At 39.8% G+C, this 12,112-nt stretch overlaps 1 protein-coding gene across 8 annotated transcripts in view; it reads left to right on the forward strand.

Moving 5' to 3' along the window:
• VPS13B (vacuolar protein sorting 13 homolog B) overlaps window positions 1-12,112 on the forward strand; it is an 802,268-nt gene that overhangs the window by 652,901 nt on the left and 137,255 nt on the right. For 7 of the 8 annotated variants that reach the window (XM_049700204.1, XM_033438214.2, XM_049700208.1 and 4 more), the window contains 2 exons: window positions 4,140-4,347; window positions 4,651-4,835. In XM_049700204.1, the coding sequence (XP_049556161.1) occupies window positions 4,140-4,347; window positions 4,651-4,835 (393 nt within the window). The remainder of the gene's footprint in view (window positions 1-4,139; window positions 4,348-4,650; window positions 4,836-12,112) is intronic. The other variant, XM_049700207.1, reaches the window with a different exon arrangement.

Raw genomic sequence — 12,112 nt, forward strand, 5'->3', positions numbered from 1 at the left:
GGGACTCTCTGTTCTTCCTGGACTTGATTAACTATTTCCTTTCCCATATTAGGGAAGTTTTCAACTATAATCTGTTCAAATAGTTTCACAGTCCCTTTCTTTTTCTCTTCTTTTGGGACCTCTATTATTCCAATGTTGGTGTGTTTAATGTTGTCACAGAGGTCTCTGAGACTGTCCTCAATTCTTTTCATTCTTTTTTCTTTATTCTGCTCTGCAGTAGTTATTTCCACTATTTTATCTTCCAGGTCACTTATCCGTTCTTCTGCCTCAGTTATTCTGCTATTGATCCCATCTAGAGTATTTTTAATTTCATTTATTGTGTTGTTCATCATTGTTTGTTTGCTCTTTAGTTCTTCTACGTCCTTGTTAAACGTTTCTTGTATTTTCTCCATTGTATTTCTAAGATTTTGGATCATCTTTACTATCATTATTCTGAATTCTTTTTCAGGTAGGCTGCCTATTTCCTCTTCATTTGTTTGGTCTGGTGGGTTTTAACTTGCGCCTTCATCTGCTGTGTATTTCTCTGTCTTCTCATTTTGCTTAACTTACTGTGTTTGGGGTCTCCTTTCTGCAGGCTGCAGGTTCGTAGTTCCCGTTGTTTTTGGTGTCTGCCCCAGTGGCTAAGTTTGTTTCAGTGCGTTGTGTAGGCTTCCTGGTGGAAGGGACTGGTGCCTGTGTTCTGGTGGATGAGGCTGGATCTTGTCTTTCTGGTGGGCAGGACCACATCCGGTGGTGTGTTTTGGAGTGTCTCTGAACTTGCTATGATTTTAGGCAGCTTCTCTGCTAGTGGGTGGGGTTGTGTTCCTGTCTTGCTAGTTGTTTGGCTTAGGGTGTCCAGCACTCTAGCGTGCTGGTCATTGAGTGGAGCTGGGTCTTAGCGCTGAGATGGAGATCTCTGGGAGAGCTTTCGCTGTTTGATATTACGTGGGGCCAGGAGGTATCTGGTGGACCAATGTCCTGAACTTGGCTCTCTCACCTCAGAGGCTCAGGCCTGACACCCTGCTGAAGCACCATGACTCTGTCAGCCACCCCCGCTCAGAAGAAAAGGGAGAGAAAGAAAGAAAGAAAGAAAGAAGGAAAAATAGATAAAGTTATTAAAATAAAAAATATATATTATTATATATAAAAAAATGTTAAAGTAGTAAAAAAAAAAAAAAAACGGAAGAGAGAGCAACCAAATGCAAAAACAAATCCACCAATTATAACAAGCTCTAAAAACTATACAAGAAAAAAAAAAGGACGGACAGAACCCTAAGACAAATGGTAAAAGTAAAGCTATACAGGCAAAGTCACACAAAGAAGCATACACATACACACTCACAAAAGGAGAAAAAGGAAAAAAAATATATATATATACATTAAAAATTTTTAAAAAGGAAGAGAACAACCAAATCAATAAACAAATCTACCAATGATAATAAGCTGTAAATACCAAACTAAGATAAACATAAAACCAGAAACAAATTAGATGCAGAAAACAAACGCGAAGTCTACAGTTGATCCCAAAGTCCACCACCTCCATTTTGGGATGATTCGTTGTCTATCCAGGTATTCCGCAGATGCAGGGTACATCAAGTTGATTGTGGGGATTTAATCCACTGCTCCTAAGGCTGCTGGGAAAAATTTCCCTTTCTCTTCCTTGTTCGAACAGCTCCTGGGTTTCAGCTTTGGATTTGGCCCCACCTCTGCGTGTTCTTCGCTCAGACAGGACGGGGTTAAAGGAGCAGCTGATTAGGGGGCTCTGGCTCACTCAGGCCAGGGGGAGGGACGGGTACGGAATGCGGGGCAAGCCTGTGGCGGCAGAAGCCGGAGTGAGGTTGCACCAGCCTGAGGCGCGCCGTGCGTTCTCCCGGGGAAGTTGTCCCTGGATCACAGGATCCTGGCAGTGGTGGGCTGCACAGGCTCCCAGGAGGGGAGGTGTGCACAGTGACCTGTGCTTGCACACAGGCTTCTTGGTGGTGGCGGCAGCAGCCTTAGCATTTCATGCCCGTCTCTGGGGTCCGGGCTGATAGCTGCAGCTTGCTCCCATCTCTGGAGCTCGTTTAGGCAGTGTTCTGAATCCCCTCTCCTTGTGCACCCCTAAACAGTGGTCTCTTGCCTCTCAGGCAGTTCCAGTCATTTTCCCAGACTCCCTCCCGGCTAGCTGTGGCACACTAGCCCCCTTCAGGCTGTGTTCACGCAACCAACCCCAGTCCTCTCCCTGGGATCTGACCTCCGAAGCCTGAGCCTCAGTTCCCATTCCCCGCCCGCCCCGGCGGGTGAGCAGAAAAGCCTCTCGGGTTGGTGAGTGCTGGTCGGCACCGATCCTCTGTGCGGGAGTCTCTCAGCTTTGCCCTCTGCATCCCTGTTGCTGCGCTCTCCTCCGTGGCTCCAAAGCTTCCCCACCACCACCCCCCGTCTTTGCCAGTGAAGGGGCTTCCTAGTTTGTGGAAACTTTTCCTCCTTCACAGCTCCCTCCCAGAGGTGCAGGTCTCATCCCTATTCTTTTGTCTCTGTTTTTTTTCTTTTTTCTTTTGCCCTACCCAGGTATGTGGGGAGTTTCTTGCCTTGTGGGAAGTCTGAGTTCTTCTGCCAGCGTTCAGTAGGTGTTCTGTAGTTGTTCCACATGTACATGTATTTTTGATGTAGTTGTGGGGAGGAAGGTGATCTCCACATCTTACTCCTCTGCCATCTTGAAGCTATCCTGAATGTGTATCCTTTATATGATTTGATGTTCCCCAAATTTGACACAAATCTAAAAAGCTTGAGGAATTCAGAGTTATAGAAAATGGCAATGACTAATTTGTTAATAGTGGAGGCATATTAAATATGAATTTGTCTTCATCTAAAAGTTGTCTTGCCTCACCTTTTTCACCAGTTTTCTTAGTGACACAGAGGTAGATGTAGGGGAGCCCACTAACTTATTGCTTTACATTGATTGGTTTTGAGATTTTCAGTATCTGTTATAAATTTTCATAGATTTACTCAGCATGTGATTTTGTGTTGTTTTATCAAGAATAGTAATTGTATTACCATTTTTCCAAGACAGCAAAGTAGCTCCACATTAAAAACAACAATAAGAGCAAAGACAAAGTATATCATCTCTACATTATAAACTCTCTTGATATTTTAAAACCTGGAGCACAGTGTTTGACTCCCCAACTTGACTTTTCACCTATCTCTGTTTTTCAGGATTCAATAAAAATAAGATTGATGAGAAAAAAATAGACTTTGTATCATACCTCTTACTTTTATTTCTGAGATGCCTTAATTCCAGAGAGTAGGACTTAAACTGAGGGTTTCAAACTTGCCCACAAAGCATAGGCTTATTCTTTTCTACGTCTGTATATTCTTTTCTTCTTTGCCGTATTAGCTGGTCCTCTTAGAAATTATGGTTGTATTGCCTTTATCCAATACATTCAGAGAAATTAATATTTTGAAAATTTATGGTCTCTGACATTAATCATTATTACCTACTGGTCATACTTCCATTATAGACTAATATTCTTCACATGCAGAAAAAGGGAACTTGATCCTCTCTGTTAGATGTAACACCAAGAGTTTGTTCTGAAACTGTACCGTAGCTCCTGTACAGTTGGTTCTGAAGGGCTGTGAAATACTGTTTGTTGGCACTTTCTCACTAAACACTGAAGTTGGGAGCCTTTTAAGTTCAGGTTCATTGAGCATCTTTTTTTTTTCTGAAGAGTGAAAGTGCAAAGAAAGGAACCCTATAATCAAGATGTGTTCATGTAACCTCATGACAAAATGTAGAAGCTGTTCTACAATATTATTAACATTTTGGCCTAGAGGGATCTTCATATAGTCTCTCAGACTATAATGGATATTCTTTTCCCTCTTAGCTAAGTTAATTCATAAACATTACCTCACATAAACATAATTTCATTATCAATTCAGCATTTAAAATTGATTGCTATCCACACAATATATGATATACTTGATTTTCTTGTTTTTATGTATTTACCCAAGAATAGAATTTCATCCCATAGGTCAATTGCTTCTTAAAAATTATAGTTTAATTATTATCAATAGTTAAATTAAATGTAATTACAGCCTTGAACTAATTCAAATATGATTGTACCTAATTATTCTCATGAAGTGTTTGTGTTAAAGCCAGTAAAATTTTTCATATGATTTTAAAGGTTTTCTGGGGTCAAGAACATTTGAATTGCCTAGTTCTTCTACATGAATTACTCAATGGATACCTTAAAGAGGAGGGAAATTTTGAAGTGCAAGTTTCTGAAACAGTGCCGCAAATTCCATCTCCTATGGAAAAAAATCAGATATTTAAAAGTGAACAAAGTTCAGATGACCTACGGACAGGTCTGTTTCAGTATATACAGGATGCTGGTAAGTAACGATAGCTTCAGTGTGATTGTGTGTGTGTTTGTTTATTTTACCTGCACATTCAGTAAATAATAACACATCAAGATCACTTGAAAAGTAAGTCAATACCTGCAGTACAAAAATAGTACATTGCCATTCAGTCTCTCTTAAGGGAAAATTTTTGATTTGTTCCTGTCTTAAACCATGTAAACATGATCAACCAGCTTCTTTATATTCTTTTCTTTTATACTCATAATTTTTTCTTGTGTAATAAACCAACATGTTCCCCTTCGAAAGCATACAATTAATTACACTTTCGTTTAACAGAAGCTTTGAAAATGCCTGGTGTCTATGAAGTCTTGTTTTACAATGAAACTGAAGATAGCCCAGGGATGATGTTATGGAGATATCCAGAACCTAGAGTGCTCACCCTTGTACACATAACTCCTGTGCCCTTCAACACCACAGAGGATCCAGATATTAGCACAGCAGACCTTGGTGATATGCTACAGGTATGGAATGGCTCTTCATTTCAAAATAAAAGACAGTGTGGGAAAGTGCTGATTTGATCATAATAAAAATGTTGGGAGCATACCTATCTTCTCCATAAGTTGTATCAGAGAGAAATACACATGTATGTGCGTATACAGACACATACATATGTACACATACACACACACACGAGACACACACATACTAGAAATTGTATAATAAGAGAATAATGTCATTCAGATTCATGGTACATGGCAATCCTGAGAGTTCTTAATTCTACTCTTCAACCTGTTACAGGTAGCTTACATAGTCTCCAGGTAGTAATGGGACAAACAGGTGTCATTGAGTTCAACACACATTTTCTGAGGACCTACCATGTGCTCACACTCTTCAGCATTTTTAGAACTGTTCTATGAAATGAGATATGTCCCCATAAGGGCCAGAAAGGATGACTTAATTTTCATTTCATTTCCCGAGCTGAAAATGGTCTTGGGCCTCGTGGTAGGCTGATAGGAAAACCATCTAACCAGTGATCATATTCTGTATGATTTTGTGGAAAGTTTTTTGCTTGTCATTTCCCTGAGTGTGGATAGCACTATATTATTATTCTACTTATTAATATTCTACGGATCTGAATTTCTCCTAAAATTTGTTTTTCTCTTAGTTGTCCACCTGTTACTAGATCACATAACCATCCACTGGAAGTCATTCCTGATTGCTCTTTTTCCCTAACTGCTCACATCTGATTCATCAATAAGTCGTGTCAGCTCTACCTCCAAATATGTCCCTATTCCATCTACTTCTTTCTGTTTCTACTGGTACAACTTGAGTTCAAGCTACCATCTTCTGTTCCCTACTACAGTAGCTTCCTAATTGGTCTCTATGATTCCATCCTTGACTCCTTGTAATGCATTTTCCAAACAACAGCTAGAGTGATCTTTTGAAAATGTAGGTTAGGTTACGTCACTCCCCTAACTTAAAACCTGATGGTGGCTCCCTTTAAGACTAACAGAATTCGGTATCTTACTATGGCTTGTAAGGACCTCTGATCTCTGCACTGCCTACCTCTCTTGTATGTCTTGATCACTTATCTCCAGCCCCTGGTATAGAAATATGAGCCAGTTTTTTTAATGACTGCTCTACACTTAACAACTCAGAATAATAATACAAATCAGAGGAGACCACAGTACATATTAACATTGGTATTATTATATGCTTATTTAATTCTTGTTTAAATTCCTGGTTATAATATAGTCAGATGTTCACCTTCTGAATTGATAACAATGAAATGTGTCATCATTTTGTCAAGTGAACTAGAGTATGCAGAACTATCCAGTTTGCCAAGATGTCAACAGTATCTACCTTCTTTTGTTTTTTTTTTTCTTGTGATGAGAACTTTTAAGATCTACCCTCTTAGCAACTCTGCTTTGATTCTTAAATCCTCACATTTGCTTCCGCTTCTGTCAAGGTCATATTCATGATTATCTTCTCTCCCAGTATTCTTGGATTATTTTTGCTAAATAAACTGGCATTGTCTTTGAATCCTGCTGTCTTGTTAGACTTGCCTAAATGTAGAACATCTGTAGTATTTTCAGTCAAAATGAAAATACTTGGGCTGCCCTGGTGACACAGTGGTTGGGAGTCCGCCTGCCGATGCAGGGGACACGGGTTTGTGCCCCGGTCCGGGAGGATCCCACATGCCGCGGAGCGGTTGGGCCCGTGAGCCATGGCTGCTGAGCCTGCACGTCCGGAGCCTGTGCTCCGCAACGGGAGAGGCCACAACAGTGAGAGGCCCGCGTACCGCAAAAAAAAAAAAAAAAATGAAAATACTCATATATCAAAGTTTCAGCATTATGTAAAGGCTTCTTTATAACTGATTTTGGGATTCAGATTTATAGTTACATGTTAGTTAACATAAGCCTGATAACTATTGGTTGGTAGTATTATGCCAGTTGTATTAAACAGAGCATTTAAGGTAGTAAGTACATTCACTAGTGACATGTTCATCTTCTCACTGCCACCGGAGAGGCAGGAGAGCATAGTGGTTAAGAGAATGAACTATAGCCAGAATGCCTGGGTTCAAATTCTGGCTCTGCCATTCGCAAACTGTGTCACCTTCGATAAGTAACTTAATCTCTCAGCCTCAGGTTTTCTGTTTTGCTTTTCTTTCATTAGTAAAATGAGGCCACTAATAATGTCATGCTTATAGGAATTAATATTTATAAGACACACAGAACAATGCCTGGCACATGGTGAGTGCTGTGTAAGTCTGTGTACTACCAGGACTATTACAGTGATTATCGTCAAAAGTCTTTTCATCAGGCAGAAGCATAGGCTAGATCAGGGAGAGCTGGGGTCTAACAGCTCTACAGACCAGCTGGAGCAGTCTAGGAGATCTGGGATAGTCCGAGGGGCCTATACAGTAGACTTGGCACATAAGCATTGCGGGAAGGAAGCCTGGCAGGTTTCAACAAGCAAAGAGCTGGTATCAGAGAGGTCCTGCGACATTTCATATCTTGTTGGAAAGAGGAGCTGATACATGGCAGAGTTCAAAGACAAGGGTGCTGGCCTACGAAGCAAGACAGGGTTGTACCTACTCTAAGCTGAAGGGGAAACCTTGATCCCAGTGGTAAGAAAGAACACCCAGAATTGACAGCTGGGATGGAAGAACAGAGCAGGACTGGCAGAAAGTTGCCATGCTACTGAGCTCCCAGCCTAAGCTTATATTCCCCCAGCTAGGAGCAGAATTTGTCCCAAGGGTTGGGGCGACCTCATCTGTAGAAGTATGACAGCTCTTTCCTTGAGTGCTTGCAGTGCCAGACCCTGAGCATACTCCTGGGGATTCAGAGCCAGATAAGACACTGTCTACTCATCAGAAGCTCTCTGTCTAGCAGGCAAGTTTCTCTGGTTGTTTGGGGCAGAAGAATTTCCCTATTTTCAGCATTCAAGCATTCAGCATTAAACCTCTCTGTTGTCAGAATCATTTTCCTGCTCTATGTGATTATCTCTAGGTCTGTACTGGAGGCACCGCTAAAATATTGAAGTACCAATCCTGAATAGCAGGGAACTTATAAAAAGAAAGCCCTTTATCAACACGGTATAGTGTAGATAATGTAGACATTAAAGTCTCAACTGCTGACTCCTGTTCCCCTCCCCCTTTGTATTTTACTAACTCAGTGACCATAGGCAAACTGCTGGTCTCTTAGAGCCTTAATTTCCTCAACTGAACACCGGAGTTAATGCTATTTACCTTGCAGAGTTGTCACGAGATTTAAGTGAAATATTATTGCTAAAACAAATAAGTGCCTTACACATAGTGAGCTCTTAATAAATGTTAATTTCCTTCCCTCCACTTCTTCACAGGCAAATGCCTGGACCACTAAAAAGCCTCCTAAGTGAAATTCTAGCCTTCAATCTCTTCTCCTTCCAACCTATCCTGCTAACTTCTTAAAGGAACAGGTGGATTGTGTCATTCCCTGAGAAAAACCTTCAGCGGTCCTATCACTGCTAGACTGACCTTGAGGGCCCTGCAGAACCTCCCGACCCAGCTTTGCCTTTCCTTCCCTTCTGCGTGATCTGTGCTCTAATCAAACTGGCCTATTCAGCATTCCCGAACCAGCCTGTGGTCTCCCACATCCGTACCACGCCCTCTTCATTTGAGTCTCCCTTTTCTGCTGAAATCCTATCCACACATCCAGACAGCTCCAGTGCCATCTATTCCATGAAGCCTTTCCTGGACACCATCTCCAAACATGATACTGCCTTTCTCTGAAGTTCTGTAACACTTCATGGCACCACCTTTATGCTGTTTCTCACCTATTCCTCACATTTTAATTATCCATATCTTGTCTCCCTCCTAGACTGTAGGTTTCCAAAGGAAATGATCACATCTAATTTTCATTATGCTCCGTATAGTATCCATTGCAGTGGAGGTGCTCAGTATATTGAATGGATCAATGAGTACATGGATGTCTGTGCTCCTGTTCTGTATAATTCAAAAGCATTACATTGTTTGTCATTATTTTATGGCACTATTGAATGCATTTGGTTTTACAAACTGAATTATGGCAGGATGCACTGTGTTATGCTTCAGTGGCATTACCTACTATAAACAGGCAGTCTAATGTCATTACATTACACAGACTCTTGGTGAGATCATTGACTCTTCTGCCAAGCCCACTGCCCCCTAGGCAGAGGCTCGTCCTTAAATACAAAAACAAGTTCATCTCCTTGGTTTTAGTCCTAAAAACAGAATCAAGCTTGGATTAATTTTTTCCTTCAGGACCATTTAGTTCATAAGAAACTGACCTTATAGAGTTCACTTACAGAACCCTTAAATATATCTGTTTTTATCTCTTTCCATAATTAATATTAGGATTTATAAACAGGCTCCTCAAATGACTTTATGGAATTTATTTTGCGATTATACTGAAAAATATGGAAAACATGTCTATAATATTAAACTAACCATAGGTTCAGAATAAAGACCCTGAAATTAATGTTCACAGAAAACCAAAGGAGCTTATTTTGTGGTCAGTTTTATCACATTAAATTTTAAGTGTTAATAGTATATTTAGATGTCAATAAAATTAGGATCTGGGCTTCCCTGGTGGCGCAGTGGTTGAGAGTCCACCTGCCGACGCAAGGGACACGGGTTCGTGCCCCGGTCCGGGAAGATCCCACATGCCGCGGAGCGGCTGGGCCCGTGAGCCATGGCCGCTGAGCCTGCGCGTCCGGAGCCTGTGCTCCGCAACGGGAGAGGCCACAACAGTGAGAGGCCCGCGTACCACAAAAAAAAATTAGGATCTGTAAGTTAGAGTAATGTCATCAACCTAGAAGGAATGTTGTGCTATTTAAATGAGCTGAAATATAAGAAATTTCTGGCACTGTGTCTGGCACATACTGTAAGTTTTCCTCTCTCCTCATCCTGTGTGTACACTGCCTACTGAGGATTCCATTTAGGAAATACCCGTGTTCTCAGATTGTAAATTTTTAATTCATCCTTTGTAGTGGAATTGGTAATGGAGATTTTAATTCTCACACAGATCTGACATGGTGCTTGTTCTTGTTCTCTCAATACTGTATTATTCTTGTTTTTATATTTATTTTCATTTATGTATCGTACTAAATTTTTAGGTATCTTCGTTAGGTATGTGACAGTAGCCCATACTAAATAACATCTTTCCCCAAGGATCTCAAGAGTGTAAAGCTTGAACATTACAATTCAAGATAAACACTAAATGTTGGGTTGGGATCACTGAAGCAATTTAAATAGATGTGAAGTAAAGTTAAAGGAGTGAAATGAAGGATAACGTAACTGTATGGATTAAAAGGAAAGATACAGGAGCTAAAGTCAGGAATTTCTCTAATGCAAGAAATATCTAGGGTGTACATAAGATTACTGGCGTTAAAGTCAAATAAAAGGGAAAGAGCACGTTTAGGTAATGTAGGGAAAAATTAACACATGTTCAAAAAACCTTACATTAGAAAAATTAAACAAGATATTTAAATTCAGATCTACACCTTCAGAAAATGTGAATATAGTTAACAAATGAGAAGATAAACATATATATCTGTTGTTTTTATTTCTACTTCATAGCATTTATCATCAACAAGTAATTGTTGAATATCTTCCCAATATCAATATAGGATACTACACTACAATATCAATATAGGATACTATAGACAGTGAAGATATAAAGAGATAGAAGATCTGTCCCTACTCTTGTAAGGTTTATAATCTAATGGAAAAGAGAGGACATAATTGCATATGCAAACTCAGGAGATAGAATAGCTGAATATATATTAGAATAGACCCATTATATAGAAGGAATCATGTAATTTGGGGAATTCTGACATCTGAAGAGTAAATTGAATTAATTGGCAAAAAAAGAATAAATTTTTTACTAAAGCTCTATAATTTCATAGCACTTTCTCAGTTAAAAAGGCATTTTCAAGCTTCAGAATTAGGTGCAGAACTCTTATATGACTAGAGTCCTTAAAAGATATCTTCTCAAGGATAACAGGAAGAAAAAGACAAAAGCAAGCTGTGTCATTTGTTTATTTCTGGTGGAGAAAGAGAATGGTAAGCCAAAGAAATCAGTGCACTCATGCCCAATTCATTTTTGTTTATCCAGTTTAAAAGTCATGGATATTAGTTTTTAAAGTAACACTAATATGACTATAAAAATCAAAGTGAAACCACATTGGAAGACAACAAAAAAAAACGTATACTTGGAAGCCAAGGAGAATCTAAATGGTTGAGATCTGTGTTATTTTTCCTCCAAAGTGTTAGGATGGTCTTTGTGTTTGACCCCCAACACTGTGCTAAGTGCTTTGCATACATAACCCCATTAAATCTCGTTCTATTCTGAGGGGTGGGCATTATCCCCATTTTATGAGTGGGGAAACTTATAAAGGGAAATTAAGTGTTCTTGAATCATAAGAAGTGGGAGAGCCAGAATTTCATCTCAGGTCTTTCTGACTCCAAAACTTACGTTCTTTACCTTATTTGTAAAACAATGGAATTGTTTTGACACATCTACAAATGGGACACATCTACAATACATTTGTAGATGTATTGTCACATTTAAGTGACAGTGAGGGACTCTGTTGAGAAATGTGGAAAGAAGGAAAATAAAATTATTCCTTTGCTTCAAACTGTTAAATCATGAAATAATGAATCAGACCAAAGATATGCAAAATAACATTAAATAAATAAAAGGACTCCCAGAAACAAGATGGTTTGGGTATAAAGATATCTAAAAAAAGAATGTTTCCTTCAGAAGGAGAACTGGTGAGCTCTAGAAGCCTAGGATGGTCATGGAAGCATTTGTTGGAAGAAGCCCTCCTGGCAGCATTCAAAGAAATGGTGCCTAAGTGTCTGGTTCACCTGGGAGGTAAATCCCCTTTATGAAGATGAATGTAGCAGCTGTCAGATCTCTGTGTCTAACATTCAAATCATCTAACCCCCCAAACAACCTTCTAATAGTTTGACTCCTGATGCAATCTGTCTACAGAGAGTTTCATACACTTCTCAGGCCAGCATCAGTATCCAGGCTGCTTGGCAGTGATACATCTTATGGTAAATTAATAACTTGGCATCTGGTTTATATATCAGTCTCTAGTGAACTTTGTTACATGACTCAGCATTCCTAAATCTAGCCAGTGCTAGGACACCATGGAAATTTCTTGAGACTGCAAGACCAATGGCCAGATCTTAAATCATGGTGAATCCATCATGCTAAGTACCCTCTTGCGGCTACCTGCCTGCCCAGCATGCTGACCTCTCCCAAAT

Source organism: Orcinus orca, chromosome 17, assembly GCF_937001465.1.
Source record: "Orcinus orca chromosome 17, mOrcOrc1.1, whole genome shotgun sequence".
NCBI classification, from domain to species: Eukaryota; Metazoa; Chordata; class Mammalia; order Artiodactyla; family Delphinidae; genus Orcinus; species Orcinus orca.